At 44.0% G+C, this 23,550-nt stretch overlaps 1 protein-coding gene across 2 annotated transcripts; it reads right to left on the reverse strand.

The window, feature by feature from the left end:
* Positions 1 to 1,755: 1,755 nt before the first annotated feature.
* Positions 1,756 to 23,550, reverse strand: MDM1 (Mdm1 nuclear protein). Of its 2 annotated transcripts, XM_080935049.1 has the most exons (15): positions 23,463 to 23,550; positions 22,471 to 22,585; positions 18,228 to 18,601; positions 17,103 to 17,237; positions 14,968 to 15,135; positions 13,872 to 13,966; positions 13,694 to 13,793; positions 9,158 to 9,187; positions 8,660 to 8,835; positions 7,478 to 7,771; positions 6,556 to 6,665; positions 6,359 to 6,468; positions 5,439 to 5,688; positions 3,834 to 3,893; positions 1,756 to 2,469 (listed from the first exon to the last, which is right to left on the reverse strand). In XM_080935049.1, the coding sequence occupies exons 1-15, from the start codon at positions 23,478 to 23,480 to the stop codon at positions 2,357 to 2,359; spliced, it is 2,148 nt and encodes a 715-aa protein (XP_080791175.1). In that variant the 5' UTR covers positions 23,481 to 23,550; the 3' UTR covers positions 1,756 to 2,356. The 2 variants fall into 2 exon arrangements, with proteins under 2 accessions (XP_080791175.1, XP_080791176.1); XM_080935050.1 differs by lacking the exon at positions 17,103 to 17,237.

Consider the following 23,550-nt stretch of genomic DNA (forward strand, 5'->3'; position numbering starts at 1 on the left):
AATCAGCTCCTGAAGTGCATGTGGGGCTGGAGAGAGGGGTGTGTTCATCTGAGGGAAAACCTCTTACCGAGATTTAGATTTAAATGTTCACTCCCGAGTCTGGCTCTTGAAATGCCAATTTAGACAAAAACACAAAAGTCACCAGGTTATTATTATTTGGCCATACTGCACCTCTAACACATACTGCTCAAAACAAATAAATAATAAAGGTATACTAAAGTCAGAGATGGTGGCACATGTCTAACCCAAGGCTGAGAGGTGGGTACATGTCTATGAGCTCCAGGCCAGTCAAGACTAAACAAAGAGACACTGTCTCAGAGGGTGGCAATATATATATATATACTAAAGGTAAATAAAGGCAGGAGTATTTCTGAAGAGAACAGAAAGCATATCTTCTCACACGGACTCGCAAAGCAAATATCAAATATATTTGGTATAGCCTCAAACTGCAAGCGATCCAAAAGTTTGCCAGTGGGTAAGTAATTGAAAAGGAAACATCCATACCAAAACATGAGCCATCTCAAACATGTAAGTGAAATTCAGAGAAACATTTTCTAAACTGAGTCATGGGCTGGCGAGAAGACCAGGCAACACCGGACAGAACCAGACCTTGGTGCCTGCACTGGTTTCAAATGTGGAAATCTGTCCAAACTCATCAAGATATGATCACAACAAGCCTAGATAAAATTGATTTAAAGCAAATTCAAACTCACAGCTCCATCTAGATACTGGGAAACTTCACGGCCTGTTCTTGTTACTAAGACTCCAGGAAACATTTAGTTTCCTGACTTGTCCTTGGCCATGATTTCCTGCCTCCCGTATAAGACGTGCTCATTCCTGTCAGATCATAGCTGTGGAGCCCAGTCTGGTGAAGGGACATGTTTGAGTGCTGTCCTCGGGGAATCCTGAGTCTGGATATGGCCTTTTGCTTTGATCTCATGCTTTCCCAGATAGAGCCAACAGTGCCAGGCATTGTTTAAACTGGTCTATCCTGAGAAAGTGCTGCCCTGTTAATATTTAGCCTGCGCCTTCCTGGTGTTGTTTACATGTTTTTCTGAGCTCAGCCTTCCTTAGATCATTGCTTCCTTGTTACATTTGTGTACATAGTACACCAAAACTGAGGCTGTCTGCAGCCTCATTCTTTAAGGCCTTCAAATCCCAAGTCTTGCAAATAGATCCGAGGAGGTCAGCAAAGGTCAACACCTGCTGACAAAATATCCTTGTCAAAGGCACACCCCCAGTGAGCTAATTCCTGCTCTTGCAGCCAGGCCTGCCTCCTTCTCTGAACAGTGCGATCAAATGGTTCCAACCCTCCAACATACATGAAGGGGGACGCCAGGTGAGATGGCACCTGTCTGTGCTTCCGAGGCTCAGGAGGCTAACGCAGAGGAGCCTAAGGACCCTGAGTGAGTTTGAGGACAGTTAACATGTTTATGAAACCCATTCTTATAAACTGAAATTTATTCTGATTTGTAAACAACCATTCAATATCTCCGTAAAAGAAAAACAGAATCACCAAATTGGAGTTAAATTTTTTAATCAATCTGTTTTTAAAAACTTGTATTTGTGAAAAACAAAATCCCCAATACTGTGACTCCGTTTCGCTGCATTTAGCAGCTGCAATGCTAGTATAAGTTTTGATTAATCGGGTCCAATAGAATGCTTCTAGAAGATATTTATTCAACATGATAACTTTCTAAAGAAGCCAAGCACATTTCATTTTTAAATGTCTACAAAGTTTTAATTTCTCCATTACACAAATAACTTCTCAAAATCTAGACATTATTCAAATGTATGTCAGTTATTATACAAATAAAATACATAAAAGATCAAAAATATACATATTCTCTCAGCAAATTTTGTTACATAAATAAGAAAAATATGTACAGTCAGATTTTCAAAGTCCGATCATCTTAACACTGAACCTGTGTATACAGAGGATGCTAAAAAAACAGTGACAGATTCCTTTCATGACACCTACAGCTATTAAAATGCCTAACACTAATCTGAGAGGGAATTAAGTTGGAAGATCTTGATTTTGACTTCATTGTATCCCTTTAGGATATTCTCCGAAGATGACTTTAACACTTGCACCAGCAACTCCAACACCTGCTACAAAAGACAGAGTGTGAAGAATGACATAACCCACGCTTTTGTACTCAGACAAGTGCAAAGGAATTCTCAAAGAATAAACTTAGACACAGCTGCACTACAACTTTCTGGGTCAGATGAGTCACTGAAAACTCAAATAATCTGAGTCGGAAGTGTGAGGAGAAAATCCAGACCCTCAGAAAAATCGTAACAAATCTAGTAAGGAAAGATGAGGCCAACTCTTCTCTAGAGAAGATGAGCAGGTTTATGGTTTGCCCCAGAAATTCTCCTTTCTTTTCTGAGCTCGGGCTAAAGTCTGGAAAGCCCGGAGGCTGGAAACCGCAGAGCGAGCAGAGATCTCAGACAGTCTGTCTGCATCTGTAAAGAGAATCCCAGGATTACGTCCACGTAAAACCATCTGCAGAACAATGTTATGCTTAATGTGCTACTGCCAGGAAACTGAAGCCACCTAGACTTAATATTAACACTGGATCTAGGGGACAGGGAGCCTGGGAAACGGAGTGTTTCGCTCGTAATTCATGGCTGTTTTCCACCTTTATCCAAGGTCAGACATGCCAATGTGAAGGGAACTTGTTTACATCACAAGAATCCCATAACCTCGTTAATTAAGCACAGCTTCTGATTTCAGTGCTATAGGGAAGCCATCCTATTTTCAGAAGTACAATTATTTGGAGCAAAAAAGGTTTTCAGTTTAAAAAGCAACAGGCCGAGCTGGAGAGATGGCTCAGAGGCTAAGGGCACACACTGCTCTTCTAGACAATCTGAGTTCAAATCCCAGCATCCATGTTAGGTGGCTCACAACCATCTGCACCTCCAACTCCAGAGGATTCCAATGCCTCTGGCCGGAGGCATACATGTGCACATGCTACACATTATCAAAAGTATAAAAATAAATCCTTCAAAATGCTTTATTTTAACATGGTTTGTTACATCACTTTTTGAAGATCTCACTAAATACAAGAGGAAAATATTTGGCAGTATGCTACCCTTTTCAGTACTGAAATTCCATATTCTGAGTAAACAAACCCATCACATATTTATAAAACCTGTTTATTCATCAAGACAAAAAGCAGTAGTAAATTCAAAGTGGCCTGGTTTGTATTTCAAAACATAACTTGTTTTCTAGTTCACAAATAAAAAGCTATAACTACAAACTCACTAAGAGAAAAACCTTCTACTGTACTTAGCAGCCAACATAAAGAACATTAAATTTAAATTTAATTTTCCCAGCTCAAAGTCAATACATTCAGGAATTACTGACACTTCACAGATTATAGCTGTGCTTCTCAGGATGGGACAACAGTCATTTTGATGGTTTACCTCAAGACTTCAAAACTCCTCCTGCCCAATCAAAAAAATGTGACAGGATGAAGACTGTGCAGGAGGAAGAGAGTCCATTTTCATCAGTTACACATATTTTAGAGATGAAAAATAGTAAGGATATAAAGGCATTTGAAAAAAATATAGATGGCACATCAGGCCAAATTTCTTAGAGAGGCAGGCAGAAGCAGGCAGAGCCATGGCTCTGCTGAGACAAGGCACTCATTTGCGGGGGGAAGACTCCTCAGCACAGCCCCTGGGACTCCTGTGTAAGACGGGAGTAACTTCATTCCTGTCACAAGGGACCCAATGTCAGAGCCTGGGAAGTGCGGACAAACGGAAGTCTACCGGCAACCCCCCTGCACAGGGGTGGACGCTGACCTACAGAGCTGCTGAAATACCTGCATCACCAAAGGCATCGTGCGGAAGCAACTGCAAATTGTCCATCCTTGGTTTTCCCACTTAAAGAAAAAAGGCAGAAGATGACATTATTCTTCAGCTACTAAACATCAGGTTAGTGGAATGGTTTGCACGTCTGTCCCTTCCAAGCATTCACGGTGAAACTGAATTGCTGCTGTAGACCTTTAGAAGTATACAGGCCATGACCTAAGGCCTATCAGGGAAGGTCTGCCCTCCTCTCCGATTCCTGCAGGAGATGTAGCAAGGACACCTCCACTAGATGCCAGCCCCTCTGCCGGCACGTCCCAGCTTCTAGTACCATGAGACACTCCTCTGCACATTATACAATGCCCAATCTCAGGTGCTCACACGGCAAATCAGTAAACTACTCATGAAAGTCTATCAGTTAGGTCTGTATATGAATGGACACTATCAGAGGGCCCCTGGGTGACGTCATGTGTTTACAGAGTACATACACTATGACTAGGTGCCTAGAACTCTGTCCAAGGATAACACTGATGTAATGTCAGAGACAGAGTAGGCTTCTGCTGAGAGATGAAAACTCAATATACACATTTAGAGAGGCCGCAGAAGCTCACAGAACACAGGAAACCAAAGTCTAGGAAACAGTGGCCAAGTTGGAGAGTGGAGAACAAACGGGAGAACAAACACGGCATTTACCCAAGGGGACAGAAGTCTTACATCAGCAGAGTGGGAACTAAGAAGCAGCAACCTGTGTCTGTCCCAGGTGACAGGGTGTAGGGTTGGGGAGTGGATTCTAAAACCCTTTTTATGCAATGGCTAGAACACAGCACCTTCTCCAAATTTACCCAGCTGGATAACTGACTCTCCCAGAAATGTAACAAAAATAGGCCTAAAGCTTTCTAGAGCTACTGTGACCACATGCCCTGCATCCAAGGACAGAGGTAGTAGAAAGGAAAGAGAGAAGGAGGAAATTCCTACTTAGGTAAACTTCCAGGAAGAATGGGTGGGAAAGTCTACAGGGAACCAGTAGAATGAGTGGGGAGACAGCCACTTCTGAGAAGCATCACTGTAAGTATCAGTAGCATCTACATGAACGTCACAACCCCAAAGCCATCAGAAAGCAGTCAGCACATACGAAAGCTACTGGACAGAGGCTGCCAGAGAATTCCCAGCTGTGACAGAGCAATGTCTACCAAAATTTAAGGGAAGCGGAATTTCCTGGAATGTGCAAATCTTGAATTCCACATCTAAGCAAAACCAGACAATGTCCAGGGACAGTTTTTGTTGTCCTGCCTGAAAAAGAAGCGCCATTGGCACCTGGTAGGTCTCTTTATGTGCCTTGCCAAGACCCTGAGACACGTCTTTCACTTTATGGGGGGAAATGTAAACCTGGTGCAGCAACACAGTCCAGTACCCACAAGAGAAATCTGCTCCATTCACAGAAATCCGTCAGCCCAGGGAGAGAGGGAAGGAAGGGGAATCCAATATAGATTAAAAAGGACAAAAGGAAAAGGAGAAACCCCTACTAGAGCTTGTCAGCACGTGGCTCCTCTTATAACACAGACCTATCAGTATAACACTTTTGTTTTTAAAAGGTAAGAAATTAAAACCAAAATATTTACTGTTGTGCTGAAATTCGGGGTCTCGCAGACGCCCCTGGATCCTGCTGGAAGGATGACAGTACGGCAGGGCACACGGAGAAGGCTGTCCAGGGGTGTTTGCCTGATGCTCCGAAATTTTCGAAACAGGAAGAGTACCCTCAGCAAATCTGAGCACACTGGCTTCACAATCTTCTCGCAAGGGCAGGGGATCAACTGTTTTCATTCCAGCAGCAGGAGAAGTCAAGAGAGACAGAGGACGGTGTTTTCCTTTCTGAATTAAAAAAAGAAATGTACACATGTGTGCAAAAGTAAAGAACAGATCAACATTCAAATGTACAATAGTTACAAGTCACAGAAGGTGTGGGGAAAGTGACAGTGTCCCTGGAGCCACAGCTTAACCACCAACGAAGAAACAGACCTGCCCACAGGACAGTAAAATGGACATTACCAATGCACTGAACTGGAAAGGTGTGTGTAGACACCAACAAAGAGTTGGTATTACTCTAATAAACGCCCACTGAGAGCAACAAGCAGCAAGTTTCCTTACTAAGCAGAAAAAGGCAGAAGTCAGACAGATATAAGAACAGTGAACAGTCTACCCACTAGCCTTCTTAAATCACAGAATAAAAGCACCGAAGTACTAACCGTTCACTTACCAAACTGTAGAGATTAACTAAGTTAAATATGCAGACATGACAAAGATGTCTTCCTTCCCTACAAGTTACTACTAAGAATAGTTGAATGCATATCAGCAGCAATACAATGTCAAGACCAAGTAAATAAGCAAAATCCTAGTGCCTTGGTCTGGCCTTACTGAGAGTTAACGGGAATACTTCTCCATACGATAGGTGGGATCTTCTGAAGTCTGAGCTTACATGTCATTTATCACATGAGTCTATGGGAACCGAAGAAGAGGTTTCCTCTTAAATACCAATAGCTACCTTAGTAATGTCTTTCTTCAGAGTTTCTAAACCATCTTGGGAGGACGCTCTCCTCCTAGGTTCGAGGGCAGATGGCTTCACTTTAGACGGAGACACTAAGACTGCTCCACCTGGAAAACACCACAAAAAACACACGTCAATCACACTAAGCTATACTCTAAAAGGGCAGGTGACTGGCTGCAGGGTTTGACCGTTACCAACAGCTGGAGTCGTGAGATCATGATGAGTCCGCTGGATACCGAGTTCTCTCAGCCTTGGGGTAGGAAGCCTGCCTCCCTTCCCCGAGGAAACAGAAGATGTCTCCGACCTAAAGAGTGAGACAATCTATTAGGATGCCTTTCTTCCAGAAAATATGATCAAAGTTGCATCACCCCCATTATGTAGCACAGTAATAAAACATAATCTGACTAAGACAAGTCTACTTTTATGTTCTGGAAAAAAAAAATCAGGTTCCCATGCAAAGAGCCTATAACCCCAGAGTTTAGGAAGTGGCCTCAGGAGAGCCATGAGTTCCATCCAAGCCAGCTCTGGCTATAAGGGGAAACTGCTGCTTAAAAACAATCCTTTAAAAAATGCTTAATCCAAATGGCATTAGAGAAAGTAAGCCTAGAAAGGAGGGGAGATCGTGTAAGTCAGCCATCCATAACAAAGAAGGCTTCCAGTTAGTCAGCACCCAAGTTACCTCTACTACCTACATCCGAGAATAAACAAAGGGTTTGGCTACGGACAAAGAGGACCATCAGCAACAAGATCCACTCCGGCAAAACTGTCTGCACGTGAAACCACTTTAAAAATATTACATGAGAGTGGCCTTTCCTTCTTGACAGAAGCGTCTGACATTAGTGAATCCCCGTTTCCCCTGTGAAGTGATTCATTCTGACACTACAATCATGGCGAATCCTCACCCCGTGTGTGAGAACTATCTGGTTTCTCCTCACAGGGCACTGGATTTCAGTGCCCATGGTAATCAGTGTGACTCAAGGGTTAGCAGGGTCAAATCCCAGCACAGACCATGAGCGCCTGTGACACTGTCCTTTATTAGTCAGAGAGCTGCCAGCAGCACAACTGTCCCCATCCGTCACATGCTGTGTGTCCTATGTGCCGAGGAACTTATCTCACCCGTCTTTTTGTCTGTCTGCCTTAGATGTCTGTACGTCCGGTTGCTCTAGCTCTCCTGCACAGGTCTGCTTGCCCTTTCCTCTTTCCTCTCTCCCGTCTTCCTCCCCTCTGGTGGGCTCCTCCTGGGTGTCTTCCTTCGGGCTCTCCGCAGCATCCCAAGCCAGCTTCCTCCTAACCGTGGCCGCAGCCTCTGGCAGCTCCAGTTTTCTAGCGGTCTGTTTCTGGGGCTGGTCTCTTTCTCCTTCTAGTTCGGTAAGAGGCTGTTTCTGGGGAATCCTGTGGCTTGTAAGATCTCTGCATTTCAAAAACAGTTTATTATAAGTCTGCACTGAGTGTCTTAGTTTACACTGGGTTAGGGAGTGTGTGACTTTCCGTCCATACCGAGGGCCTTGTCTGAGCAGTGAAGTTACTGTGCAATACGGGAAGCAAGAGTCCACTAAATAGTCCAGAAAGCAATACAGCTGCCTACTTTCCCATGCCTGTGCTTGCACTTCCGGTGACAAAAAGTCACCCCCAAAATGAAAAGTTCTAACTCCAACTGGGCTAATCTGTCACAACTAAACTCTCATTTGAACACAATTATGCAGATTCAAATTGTTATATTTTAGATTTGTCTTCCGAAAACATTATTAAAAAATATTTTGTGACCTTTTAAAGCAAGGTCACATAATAGAATTTATAAGTGCATTTGGTGTGACTACATGACAATGCTCTATTTTATTAGCTATAAATCAATGTGTAATTTTCCTTACAAACAGTAAGGCTGTGTTTAGATTAAAATTTAGAACAGCAGAGAATTCTCTGCAACAAGAGGCCCAGTTCCACATGAGCCACAAAATTCCCTAGTGAATGATAATGGATATGACCATTCGCTTCTGTCCTCCTGAGATTTTGTGCTTTTTAACTTTTAAGGTCCTTTTACATCTGCCTTATGGTTATTTACGTATGTTGTTACAATGGGTGTTGCAAACGTTAGTGGCCCAGAGTTCTGTTTTATTTATACAGACACAAAGAGCATGTATAATACAGCTGTATTCGCCACAAAGATTTTTAAATAATGAGATCAGAGACCCATTTGACGAGACAGCAGGTTGTGAGTTAGTCTGGTCATTTTTCTACATCACCCTATGACACACACAAGCTACAACACGCTCTTCTCACTTTCCACAAAGGACATCTCACCCAGCAAGATCCAGTGCTCGGATGTTGCTACTAATTGTGCCTTCCGAGCTGGTGACTGAGGAGACATCCCAACAGCAGTTGCTGTCAGACATGATCTGGTTCAGATGGTCTCGAGAGAAATGTGTTCCCTGAACTCGCTTCCTGTAAGATTCCGCCTTTTCTCGGAGCTCCTTAACCTAGCAAGAGTTCAGATGTCTTCCATTATTGCCAAGGCTCCAGACAAATACTGACAAGTACGAAAAAAAGCCAAAGCACAAATACAGCCACAGTCCAGTCAGCAAGGCAGGAAGCATGACAGCCACATAAACCCATCCGACTATGCATTTCAGCAGAAATTAAACAATTAAGCAAGAGCATAATGCAGCTATTTCAGTTTGGACTACAAGGAGACATGTGTAGTAGCTAAGTAAAATACTGACAAATACGCTTTACTCCAACTGAAATTACACAAGTATTCTATGTGTTATTATAGTTTTTAAGAACTCAAAAGCAACCAACCTCTGCATACCACATGGCATTTAGAGGACCCTAGGGGAGGAATACAGAGACACACTTAATGACAGGTCAATGCCATAAATGAGTATTAATGGGAATCAATGAGACGCTGTACCTTATTATTCTCCCTTCTAAATATATACCAACTTGTCAATACAATTCGATTTCTTGTATCCTGAGTAATATTTAACTCAGTAACCAAGACATTTTAATACTGCCCAAGGATCAGCCACATTCTTCCTGGGCTGTGATGGTGCTGGTCATAGGTAATTGATTGCCATGCCTCCCTCCCCATCTCTGGCTGTGATGGTGCTGGTGATTGGTAATTGATTGCCATCCTCCACTCCCCATCTCTGGCTATGATGGTGCTGGTGATTGGTAATTGATTGCCATCCTCCACTCCCCATCTCTGGAAGAATGGTTTACATGCCAGTAACTCCCAATGTGGCTTAATCCCCCAGCTTTCTGCCAGCTTCTCCTATTACAGTAGACCCCACTAACAATTGTGACATTCCCTCTTCAAATCCCTCAGGTTCCCTTGAAATCAGAAAAACTTCAACTAAAAAAAAAAAAAAAAAAAAAGGACAAAACCAAAAACACACTAAGTATATAATAGAAAATAAATCCCTACCAAATATTGGTGACATATTCAACAAAATGGCAAGATATTTTACAATCCTGAGGAGCTACAAACTACTTTGTATTCTCTAACTTGCAGATAAGGTGCTCTCATAGGAAACCTTTATTCTGTGCACAGCACCGCCACCTGCTGGCTTCTCCAAATGAACCTACACAGCGCAAAAGAAGCTGAGCCGTTAAAATTCTGCTTTAAGGGTGTTATTATATTTAGCCACTTTTGTTGCTGTTAATAACTCTATATTTTTAAAAAAAGGGGGGGAGTTCCCGCCCTTTTGTAAACCGTTTATCCCCCGACAACTTATTTTAGGTATGACTGTTAATGGTTTCTCCTTCCTAGGGAGGTGTTCAGTTTTACCGTCAGGGCCTCACTGTCTAGCAGCAGTGTGTGCAGCGGTGTGTGCAGCGGGGAGGACTGACCGCACTAAACGCTGACCTACAACCATCCAGAGTGTGGTCTGAGCAGCAGGGGGAAACAGCGACCAGAGCTACAAAACTCTCACACTCAGTGGGCTCACACAACAAAGGAGGCCAGCCTGTATGTAAATTACCGCCCTAGCATTGGTACAACCTGTGCCCTAGCAGAAAAACGAGGGCATAAACCGAAGGGCAGTTCAAAGGGCTCCACTCAACATGGCCTTCAGTGCCGAGCAGTGGAAAGACCAGTCAGGGAGGCTGCACCCTGTTCACATGGGAGCTCCTTGTGCTTAAAGACTAGGATGGTGGAGAAGAGCCCTGTACTCAGCCATTTAGAAAGGATGGCGGAGAAGAGCCCTGTACTCAGACATTTAGAAAGGATGGTGGAGAAGAGCCCTGTACTCCATTTAGAAAGGATGGCGAAGAAGAGCCCCTGTACTCCATTTAGAAAGGATGGCGGAGAAGAGCCTCCGTACTCCATTTAGAAAGAATGGCGGAGAAGAGCCCCTGTACTCCATTTAGAAAGGATGGCGGAGAAGAGCCTCCGTACTCCATTTAGAAAGGATGGCGGAGAAGAGCCCTGTACTCAGCCATTTAGAAAGGATGGCGGAGAAGAGCCTCTGTACTCAGACATTTAGAAAGGATGGCGGAGAAGAGCCTTGTACTCAGACATTTAGAAAGGATGGCGGAGAAAAGCCTCCGTACTTGGCCATTTAGAAAGGATGGCGGAGAAGAGCCTTGTACTCAGACATTTAGAAAGGATGGCGGAGAAAAGCCTCCGTACTTGGCCATTTAGAAAGGATGGCGGAGAAGAGCCTTGTACTCAGACATTTAGAAAGGATGGCGGAGAAGAGCCCTGTACTCGGTCATTTAGAAAGGATGGCAAGCAGGCACTTTATAGAAACTCCGTATGACTAACAGTTCTATCTATTAATGACATGAACTGCAATGCCTTCGTGGCTCAGAGGCTAAAAGCATGTGCTGCTCTTGTATAGTACCAGTTCAGCTCTCAGCACCCACAGGAAACAGCTGACAGCCTCATAACTCCAGTTCCTGGGATACAGTGCCCTCTGCTGGCCTCTATGAGCACAGACACACGCACACAATCTAAATACTGTAAGAATAATGTTTTCATTACTTATTTTTCCAAATTGAACTAAATCATCTGAAATTTACATGCAGAAAAATCAAATTCAGAAATTTGGGAGAATGAATGAGGAACAATCTTATACCTGGTTCTTACAACAGCTGTCAGACTACACGGTGCATCTCAAATGCAGCTCTTTATCTAAGAATCAAAGTCCTAATTGGCCTCTAAAGTCACATCAATAACCAAACCAAAAATTGAACATGCCAGTGAGACATTGTGACACCTGCATGGGAGAGGCTGAGACAGGAGGACTGCTAGGCGGCCAAGGTTAGACCCTTTTTATTCTGTTACTAAAGGCAGTCTTTTATGGACATTATAAAGCAGCAGTGTCACGGAAATGATGCAGGTGTGGGGTACACAGTCACATTCCAACAGCTCACATGGGGTGTCTATCCCACGAATAAGTACGTGGGACTTAAGATAAAACACCCAGTACTTTTGCTAAAACCAGATTTCCAAAGTGCAGCATGTAGACCATTTGGAATGACGCTGGTATCTGAACTGTGAGCCAGAAAGTTGTGTTGATGGTAAGACTGTGGCTGGAGACGCTCAGTGGGTTAAAGTGCTTGCCCACTTCCCTAGAATAATTCCACCACTGGGAGGTTAAGGCGGAGGATCGTGGAATCTCAATGGCCAGTCACACAGCCTAGCAGTGAGCTCTGAGTTCACTGAGACATGCTGTCACAAAAAGGTGACAAGCAACTCCGACCTGTGGCCTCACATGCACAGCCATGTATGCACACTGCACACACCACACATACATAGCATACACACCAAAAAGAGCAGGGGCAGTGGCAGAGCACTTGATATTCAGGTCGCTCCATATCAGCCACATACCACAAACAACAGACCAGGAAAAAATATAAGCTAGTATTTAGCCAAAACATGGCCCCTATTAAATGTCTATAACTTGGTTAATAAGAACTGGGCACTAGCTTCTCAGAGAATCGTTGTAGCCTTCATTGAAGTTTTAGTTCCAGTTTTTTGATGAAAGGTTAGGGCAAACTTCACCCTAATTTATAAACCTGTAACTTCCAGTAGCAATGAACACATCTATAAAAAGGTTATGGCATGGAGACATCCCATCAGGTAAAACTGAGCAGTCTTTATATTACAGCACAGCAGACTCCTCCCTCAATATAAGAATTTCACCTGACATATTTCAGTTTAGAGTTGAGGCCTAAATACTAACTTACCTCAGTCTGAAGGAACCACACACTAGCCAAGAATCTTTGCAAAGCAAGACTTTCTCAGACCTCAAGCCCTGTCCACTGGTCCTCACCAGTCACATGGTTCTATATTCCCGTTTTCTCCTGCCCTGTCCAATCCCCAGATATACTCTCTTTGTTAGAATACTAACAAACTGCAAGAGCTTAGAGGATTCAGTCCGTTTTCTATCATGAATGTTTGTGATAGTCTTTATTTGATTTTAGCAGAGTGAACAGGCAAATGGCCCAGATGAATGTGAGCTGCTCATGTCCTGTGTAGCCTGAGCTACCCTAGCTGCTCATGTCCTATACAGTCTGAGCTAGGCTTGGGTAGACAATTCTGAGAGTAGCTGCAGTGGGGAAAAAAAAAATCTAAGAGCCACCTGAAGCAGAACATGAGGAGGGTGTGGCAGGCCCCGAGTCTGGGAGGGGCCAGCTCAAGGAACCAGCAACTTGAAAAGGCCAGATCTATCCTCTTTGGAAAGAGATGGGAAAATGTCTATTATTATGCAATCCAACCAAAAAAAGGTTTTAATTTAGTTTGTGCACATGAGAAGGGCTGAGAAGTGCCAAGACAGTAGCTTTAAGACACTGATTATGCTATAATAGAAACTTTCTACCATTTACCCTTTGACTAGAAGTTCTGCTTCCCAGCTGAGGATAACTGCCCTCTCCTCAGGCCTATCTTTAGACCCCCAGCCTCTCCCCTATATCAGGACACCCCAAGAGTAGATCTTGAATAAACTAAGGCTGCACCGCCCCCCTCCCTACATGCAGTGGTGCAAACTGTAGCAGCCTTTCTAGCACATTCAGCATTGACAGGAAGAACCTGCACTTGAAAGACCAGTCTGAACCGCACGAGAACCCAACCAGTACGGCTACCGTCCCATAAACTGAACTCATTAGAACGATCAGATAGTTCATGGCTTTAAAAGAAATGACTTTAACAATAACTGGCAAGCTCTGTGAGGTCACTGCTATAAAAACAGCACACACACTGGTGAGTTGACAACTATGACCTTAAGATGGTGGGATTTGGGTGCTCTTGTTGTGTCATCCACCTTTAACTGTGAAGGGAACTCATTGTCAAACTGTTGGCCCGGCGGGAACGTGGGAGATGAGACTCACCTGGCTTGACAAGTTCTCCTTCACACGTGTCCAAGCGCCAGCTTTGTACAAATACTGGGCTGGGCTCAGAAACTTTGCTCTATATTCAGAATTCACCTTTCTAAGAGAGACAGAATGCAAGTAAGTATTTTAGCGTGCTGACCACCCAAATAAGACTGTTTCCTAATGAGATACATACCCAAGCCTTTGGTGTCTCCAAGAAGCAGGTTTCTTTATGGGCTGGTCTGAGTCTTCCGACGCCATGTCTACTTCTAAGTCTAAAGGCTCGTCTGCCTTATTATATTGAAATGGAAATAATTTGAGCATTTATGCTTAGAGATGTCAGACATTAAAGTAAAAACATACATGTTATAAAGGTAGGCCTAGAGATTTGATTACATTTTTGCTTCTAGATGTTTAACTACTTAAACAAAAACAAAATCAACAAGTTTTAAAACCAAGGAGTTTAGATCCCTGATTATATAGGTTGTTTTTTTTTTTAATAGATAAATTTAAAGATTAACAGATATCATAAAAATACTAAACAATGCTACTACATATTGAACAGAGATTTTGAATTAGCCCTTAAATTCATATTCAATTAATTTAATTGTTACAGCAATTAAAGTTTTGCCAATTATCAGTGTTATACAAAATAACACTCCCCCCCAAGAATGTCATTGGTCAAAAAAAATGTGTGTGTACCTGTTTGTGTATGCACACGTGTACACATGAGCTCATATGTGTGCACATGTGTGTGCATGTTTATGAGCATGTGTGTAAGCATGTGTATGCATGCACACACACACACATGGGTATATAATTTTACTTTTAGTAATATACTTCCTATTTTTAAAAACCACAAAGTACACTCTGCGATGATTCTAGACGGTCATAACTCAGTATACCTATAAATTTTCCCTTATGACAAGTGTGCCATGTGTAAGAGCTACTACTTTAAAATGCACATCTCTATCAATCCTACTTCCCTGCAGCTCACACAAGCCCAGTCTGAGGTCAGTCGGGAGACTCACCTGCTGCACTGCTAAGCATGGTCATGCTGTATTAATTTCAGTTATCTACGTATCTGTCTCCCAGCAGCCTACGTGCTGCCGAGCCTTGGCGTGTCTGCATCCTGTGCTCTCAGGACCTACCCAGGACCTGGCTCCACGTGAGCAGTCTGAGCGCTGGCATTTGCTGAGCAAGTGAGTTAGTGCGAGGTAAAGGAGAGCTTCAGGGGGAGCAGAGGGCATGCCGTCTGAAGCCCCTGGAGGGAGGTCAGGGCTGGTGGGTACCTTTTTTTCTGGAGACAACATCTCAAAATTGCTGTTTCCTTTCAAATGCTCTCTTAACTTTGGTTCCTTCACTGGAGATAAACCCTTGAAATTTCGCTTGTACTCAGTTTCGTGGATGAATGTATTGCCTTGGAACTGTGGAACAATTTGGCTTTTATTACGGAAAACCTTAAAACAAACAAAAAAACAGTTAAGTTTTTGCTTGGTTATTAAGTGATACAGAATTTAAGTGTTTAATTGATCTTAAAAACCCATAAAAAGTTGAATTATAGGACACAAAAAGGCAAAACTGTATATGACTGCAATTTGACTTCACACACGGCATTAGTAGCCAATGGCCACATTTCTACACTTGTTACTATGTTTTGAATAAACAGTCAAATCATGATCAAACTATTACATAAGCAGAAATACCCCATACTCCTTATCTGATTTCTCCTTCCCAGAGTTCCTCCACCTCCTCCCACCAGTTCAGCAATGAGATAAATGAAATAAGCTGTTTTCATAACACGAGCAGACGCTGGTTTTATTAAAGTAACTGTTGCAACTCTAGGAATTATCTTTCTCCTTGACTGCATAGAACCAAAGACAATGCCTGAGATGTTCGAACTGGTATTTTTTCTTCTTGCCCCTTGCTTGCTTATATTTGAGACAAGAGAACACCCAAGAATTGCTCTATTTCTCTTTTAAATGTTTCCTTTCATCTTTTACCAGGTAAGACATCCATGAGCCCTGCTTCGAAACCCTGACTAGCACAGACCCGATCCATACAGTACATCTTCTCAGGACAACCTCGGGGGCTTTCCAGCCGAAACTAGTCCAACTCCTTTAAATATTAATATGACAACCTTACCAGAACAGACACCTGAATAAAAGCGGACAGCTCCTTAGAGGGGCACTGAAACTTATCAGTGAACTTTCCCACAGACCTCAAAGCAGGCGTGTTTTGAACTTACGAAGAGCACTTACTCCCAAAGCAGCCCTCTGAACGCCTCAGTAGTGGCAATGGGCTCACGACTGAGAATGGAACAAGTAGTTTAGCTTACACTGTGCTCTGATCCCATGAGAGAAACATTTCTGCCAATGCTTTGGCTGGCACAAAAACTTTGTCAAGCAGGCTTTGATTTGAATGCTCTACAAAAACAAACACGATCTTCAAACGAGGCGCTCATATCTTTAGGAGCACTCAGTACCGCAGGACACGTGCGAGCAGGCAGCAGAGGCAAAGCTCTTATTTAGTAGGCCACAGAAAGAAGACACATCACTGTCTGGCACCTCACATGACCCCAAAACGTGCTCTGATAACCAGTAAACGAAGTGTCCACAACTGACTTGGTCAGCGGAGTGTCCACTGAAGCTCACAGACGCCGCTGCCCTGCTGCCTAAATCTTCCTGCTAGAGTTTATTTCCAGAGGATGCAAAGGAACACTCGGGAACAGGCGAAATGAGTTGAGGGCATGGAAAGCTATGTGTAGACTCACAAAAGAAAAAAATCAGGAAAAGGTGAAGCTAAAAGTATAGGCAAAACCATAAAAAAGAATTCAGTCTAAGAACAACCCAGAGGACAGCAGCACTTAACAGAATATTTATTAGCAAGGTAATAAAATACTAAAATTGCACAAAATAAAATGAAATTTGTCTCACAAATTAGTCCACTATGCCTTTTTAATTTTTGCAAAAATCAAAACCTCAACTACTGTTGTCATTCAACTGACTAGAAGGGACAATCTATGTGGTGCTGCTTTCAGTATGAGTGACCACAGCAGGTTGTCTGTCTTAAAAAGTAGACCATGAAAAAACGTTAGTCAAATAAACAATTTAGAATATAACCACTTCGATGATTAAAAGGTAGTGAAGTAAAAAGACCCTCTGGCTTGAGAACCTACCACTGCCACACGCTATCACTGCCCCACCTCCTACTTAGTGGCCCTGGCAATCCTGGTCACCAACAGCACAGGACAGTATAGCATTACTAGTGTAAATCATAAGGGAGAGCGAGAGCCTAGCAAAACTGTCTTCCAGAACTCAGAGCCAGGCCATGGTGAGTACCGACTTCTTTCCACTTAGCCTGTACTAACACATAAGCCTGCGTTACTCAGTCAGGTGAGAACACTCAGAAACATCTGTTAAGCTACCTGGTTGGCTGCAAACACTGGAGCAGTTTCTTTTCTGGTCTTCCAAACAAACTGCCTTTGATATTCAGAATTTCTCAAGGCATTATTCGAGGGAACAACAGCCAGTCCAGCTTTCTTACGAAGATGCCTATCCAACTGTTGGGGGAAAAACCCACTTAAAGTATTCAAATTTGCTATACAAACTCCTCTGAAGTCTTAATTGTGCTATAAAGCATGCAATGCAAACTTTATCCCTTTAAGTTTTAAGTGTACCTTACAGTTTTGCTAACTACATTCATACAGTAGTTTGGCAAACTTTCAAGTAGTCACTTTTTAACTGTCTAAATATTGAAAATTCCTTTCTTATTAACAGCATAATGCTATTATGCTATTAATGCATCTCAAAAAAGAATAGAGTGATTGCTCAGTTCCTTTCTACCCATCATTCACAAGTAAAGCTAGTATCAAAACTAAAATAAACCTTAGCACCTTGCTCTATCCACACCTCTGCTGACACCTTCCCTCCGCCCACCATCTCCTCACATCACCTTCCGTGGACCCCTGCATGCCCTGGCTTTCCCAACAAGTCACAGACTCTCCTCCAGCACTCCTGGGGGGCTCCAGGCTTCCGGTCAGTGGCTGAAGTGAACTAGGGAAAGGAATCGTGCCTGGAGAAGGAACTGTCCCACACACACCCCTGCAGCCTCTGCTTATGTGCTTTTAGGGGCCTGCCACAGGCCAGCTGTGACATAAGAGGACAGATCTTTGAGAGCCAGCCAGAGCTCTCTTCCTTTTGCCCTGTCAGCTGAGATTCTGTTTGCTTTCTTGTGGTACAATGGGAAAGTCAAACGAGGATAGACACAAGTCAGCTGAGCTCCCAGCCTACTGCCCTTCTGCCTCAGCGTGACCTCTTCCTTGGGACTCGGCTGCTAGTCTCTGGTGGATAAAAATCCAGAGGCAGACTGCCCATGTAGGGATGGCATGTCTTAGTACATTCAGTACAAAATAACAAGCAGTAAGAAAAGAGCCCTTCTCAGTAACGTCCAGCAGCCCTCTGGCATTTATACCAGAGACGCAAGACAAGAAAAGAACAAATAAAAAGAACCTAAAAATACTTCTGAGGAGAAACATGGTGGCTCTTCCTACCCTGGGATCTAGACCCTCGGGAAGAGGTTTGGTGGAAGGTCTCAGTTCCACATCTGCATTAACTAGTGAATGGTTTCGTGTGACATCCTGGTGCTTTTCCAGAGTGTCTGAAGCCCCTTCAGCTCTGGAGTCCGCAGAATGAGACCGTGTTCTCTTCGGAACCCTGGAAGCCTCTAGTGAGAGAACTGTTTCTTGGTTATCATCTTCTCTTTGCTCCGCCTCTTGTGGTTTTGGAGTTCGGGTGGTCTGGGGTTCTGGAGGGACAACCACATCATTCTCTCTGACAGCTCCATTCCACTCCAGGTATTTTGAAATCTGAGGGTCATGGTGGGGAACTCTTCTTTTTGAAATAAAACTTGGTTCTTTTGTGATCCCTACAAAACACAGAACATGAAAGTAGCTCCTACCAAAGTTCACAGTCAAGAAGAGCTTTTTAACAAATCCTGAGGAGAAAGATAAAGTTTAAAATTCAGTTGAGAGAGTAAGATGGCACTTGCCACCAAGCCTGACAACCTGAGTTCAGTCCTCAGGACTACCATGGTAGAAAGGGAAACCAACTCCCACAAGTTGTTCTGTGACTACAAACATCTCGTGCACACACACACACACACACACCAACTCCCACAAGTTGTTCTGTGACTACAAACATCTTCTGGTGCACACACACACACACACACACACACACACACACACACATACACACACACATTAAAAAATAAAACAGTGATACATACATACACACAAATTCTCTCTCTCCTCTCTCTCTCTCTTTCTCTCTCTCTCTCTCTCTCTCTCTCTCTTTCTCTCTCTCTCTCTTAAACCTAACAAGTATAGTTTTCAACATCAAATTATTTTGCTTTAAACATTAAGTATTAACATTTAGGTCAGTGTCCACGCTGTTCTCCCGCAGGTCACAGGGGTCACAGGTGAGAGACCTGGCAAACCAGGAAGTCTGTGCTCCTCGTTTCTGGTTACTTTCCTGTGCTACTTAGCAGAACAATGAGCCCTGGTCTGCCCACATTTGGAACTTTTCCCAAAGCTTCTCGTATGCAGAACAGACCAAGAAAGGGGATGGATGAGATGTCACCATGCTAGACCTCAGTCCTCTTGCCTTGGTTTCCTGAGACTTAAAAAGAATGAGCCTTTTAATGAGAGCTTAGATACAGTTTCTCTACATCTCTGTCTTGGAGGCAAACATATGGGCCCTCAGCCCTCTACAGAGGTTTGTGGGCGGAGCAGATGCCCTCCTTCAGCCGCTCTTAAAATAGGAAGAGGACTGCGCCCGCCACAGGACAGTGAGACTGCTGAAGGGAAGAGGAGGCGACATGAGGTAAAGCCATCAGTCCCAAACCTCTCTGAGCTGTTTCTGCCACTGAAGCTAGGGTCCCACGCTCATGAGCTTCCCAGGCAGGTAAACTTCAATGGACAGGCACAGAGACATGGGGGAGGGGACTCTGAAATCCGTGTGTGCTCTTGCGTGATGCGTATCTATCATCTGTGTTTCCATTTGCTACAACCCACCAAGGTCCTGCCTGCACTTTACAAAAGACAGGCACACATCTCAAGCAGCCTGACACTACCTGTGCTGGACCACGGTGACACAGTACAAGGACTCAGAGCTTTGGGGACAACAGGACAAGAAAGCACGAGTCCCTCCCAAGGGACACTGCATCACAGGAAAGCAAAGGCATAGGCGAGAAATAATAAAGGAGTGGCAGCCGATCCACGCCTGTCCCTCCACCCGCAAAGTTCAGGGCAGAGAGCAGGCACTGCAAGTGCACGGATGCCCCTCGACTCTGAATCCAGGCGTAAAGCCAATCTTTGCTCACAGAAAGACAAACTAATTTGTCAAGCCAGTTTGCTGTTGAGAGTGGCTTTACAAATAAACTTTTCTGTATCTGAATGAGTGGAGGGGGCAGCTCAAACGTATAGATAGATAGATAAATAGATAGATAGATAGATAGATAGATAGATGATAGATAGATAGATAGATAGATAGATAGATAGACAGACAGACAGACAGACAATGACATATACACACTCTACTGAAATCTATATCCTTTAAAACTACTTGTGAAAGTTTAGGGAAAAAACAATTTTAAAGTGGGAGGAGGGTTAACAAGATTTTCCTAATGCTGTAGGGAGCACTGGGGAGCAAGCTCAGTGCCTATGTCGGGTGTGTGCTCTGCCTCTGAGCTACACCATCTACCCTCTAGATTCTCTTTTAATTCTTATCTTTTGAGCATGAGTGTTTTGCCTGCCTGTATGTGCATACCATATATATATAAATGACTGGTACCCTCAGGGGCCAGAGGAGGGCGTCAGATTCCCTGAAACTATAGTTACAGTTACCGAGAGTTGTGAGATGCTATGTGGTTGCTGGGAATTGAATCTGGGTCCCCTGCAAGCGCACCACTACTCTTAACCATGAAGCCTTTCTCCCCAGATCCTCTAAGTTATTACGGGAAGCAGGCAAACAAAAGAAAATGGGACCTCTGTTGTAGACTTCTGCCTTAACACAGGGCTGGGATTTTGGTAAGGAGCAAAATCAACAAGGTAGATTCTCCAGTTAGTGGGCCCTCTGTCCTCCTGGATCCAGCAAATGCCCCTAGTAGTGGGGATGCACTGTGACAATGGCTGGCCAGTTTTAGGTAAGCCTACTGCTTCTTGTAAGCCTCCTCCCTCCATTGCGGAAACAGCCTGGAATTCTTGTGCTGTTCCTTGCACTTACTGAAACTCCCTATTAGCCTTCCTCCCCTACACCATAGCATCCTTCCCAGTGTACCCTGCTCCAGAATGGCTTCATTTACCTGGGCTCCTTATACTGACCCCTTGAATGCAGCTTCTCTCAGCTAAAATGCTAAATGGCAATTAATGAGGTTGACCAGTTGTCTGGAGTCTAATCATTCCCCTATAGCTTTCAGTGAGGTGGTTATACCTGAAGACAGCTTATTTTGTATTCTTGATCTAACGATCCCTCCAAAGTGCAGGACTTATGAGCAGAGGAGCCCTAAAAAGCTACCCACACTCCCTTCTGTTCTCCAAACCTGATCTGAGCTCATTTTTTATTTTACTGCCTTCCCAGACTCGTTCTCTCACAGTAAGTGAGAACTAACATTAGAGAAGTTTATACATCTTTCTCACACATCATCCACAGGACACTAAGAACTGATCTATATACATAAAACCCTTACCAAGCAATACCTCCTTCAACCCTGTGAGTGTAGCTTCCTAAGGCCCACTTGACAAATTGATTTACTCAAGATTATAATTATTGTATATCCAAATTCAGATTTATTCATTAATTTACAATCTAAATTTAGGACTGATGATACAATAAGTTGCCTTGTGAGCAGGAAAACCTGAGTTTGACACCACAGGACCCATGCAAAAAAGCTAAGTGTGACTGTATGCTCTTCTAACCTGAGAGCTGAAAAGGCAGAGACAGGTGGACCCCTGGGGTTCTCTGGCCGGGAGGCCTTGTCTGACTAGTGAGTTCCAGGGCAATGAGAGACCCTGTTTCAAAATGAAGTGGGCAGCCTTCCGGAAGATTGACCTGCAGGACGGTTCTCTGACCACTGCATGTGTATGCCCACAGGTGTGCATGCATACAAAACTAAAAATAAGTTAAAACTCAGTTTTACTAGGGAGTGGGCTGTCACAAAGTCTTAGTTTCTACTGACAGACAAGGAGACAGAGGGCTGCTCTCTGAGATCTTATCTGGAGAGACACGGTAGATATAATAACATCAGTCCACCCTTTTCAATGTGCTGTAGAAAACCTCAGCCCAAACGCTCAGAGTCTCTGAGGTTAGGAGAAGCAGCCTAAGTAAGAGAAGAACATGATCTTCATGGCGACAACCATAACCAGACAAGTTCCAGTCATGCCTGTTACCTACCCTATCCCCAGGTTTGCCCCTCTCCATTTTCCAGTCCCAGCTCAAACGCCTCCAGCAAAGCCTCTTCCAGAACAACCAGTCTCAGGTGTTTCCCCTTCCATTTTACTCTTCAACCTGTTTGCTACCATGTTATTTTTTAAATATACAATCTGAAACGCCTGATTTGCTGAGTTTGTTTTTCTGTACCTATGGGAGTCTGAGATCACAGTATAGCATCAATAAATATCCGACAACTATATATGATCTAGTCAGCCAACACAGGTGGATTTTAATTGTTTTGTAAACTTAACCCAAGGTTTATTCAAGTTATAACAGCCATTGATCCGATGTGTATGCTCAACTTACCCAACTGATCCGATCTAAGTCCTGCCCATGAGTACTTTCGGCCCACTGAGGGATTATAGGACTCTGACAGATAAGACTTTTTCCACAGGAAGTTTCTCTGGTATTCACTCAGCCCCTATAACAAAAAGTCCAATTTGTGTACAGTTTATCAAGAGTGTTTGAAAATCCGACATCAGAAAGAAAAAAAAAATCTCAACCTCTGAAGAGTGTTCTTGAAAGGCCCAAGAATGAGAATTAAACCCCAGACAAGCTCCTTAATAATAGCTAATATTTACCCAGCCCTGGACTAAGTAGCCCCTTAATCCTCACAACCACCGCTCAGTGAGGCTGCGCTATAACTGTTTCTCTAATTCCAAAGCAACAAACCTAAGTCCTCACCACTAGAGAGTTATCCTAAATTCCCACCAAGTACGTAATATGATGGGTTACGCTTAGTTCCGTTTAATAAAAGGCAATTAGAGAAAGACAGGTTTCCCCTCCCAGTCCGTCGACAAGCATTTTAGAATTAAGAGTCGGGGATTACAGGAACACCGTGGCCACCTGTTGCGTGGAAAGGTGCCAGACACAGACAGCCTTGAGGAAGTGTCAACGAACCCTAAAGCAAACGGACACCTAGGCAGACTGCACGACCAGCCACGCTCTCCTCTTCCTGGGGCCCGATTCCCAAGCGTTTAAAAGGCCCGCGCACTGTAAAGTTCTGCAGGAAAGGAGCTGAATGCAATCCTCAGAGGAACCACAGGTGTCCTACACTGACAGCAGCCCCCCGTCCCACTGTCAAGAACCCACCTTCGGCCTCCGCTCCTGGCGACCCCAGACTGACTGCATCAGGCCCCCATCGAACTCTTCCCACACCCGCACCTCCGCGCCAGGCCACGGGCCGGGGCATCCCCCACTCTGCACAGGCTCCAGCCAGGAGACTCGGTACCGCACAGGCGCGTCACGCACCCACCCCGCGGCGTCCCCGTCACCCGCCGCCGAGCACCGGGCCTCACCTTAAACCGCACCGGCATGTCGCCCTGCGCTGCGGAACCAGCGGGGCCGACAGTTAACCGGACTAAAAGCCCCGAGGGGGCGGGGCGA

This window comes from Micromys minutus, assembly GCF_963924665.1.
Source record: "Micromys minutus genome assembly, chromosome: 22".
In the NCBI taxonomy this organism is placed as follows: Eukaryota; Metazoa; Chordata; class Mammalia; order Rodentia; family Muridae; genus Micromys; species Micromys minutus.

Coding starts and splice junctions, on each gene's coding strand:
- MDM1 (XM_080935049.1), bottom strand. Junction 13,967..14,967: donor TGTTGTCTCCAGAAAAAAAG/GTACCCACCAGC, acceptor CAATATAATAAG/GCAGACGAGCCTTTAGACTT. Junction 13,794..13,871: donor TGGAGACACCAAAGGCTTGG/GTATGTATCTCA, acceptor TGTCTCTCTTAG/AAAGGTGAATTCTGAATATA.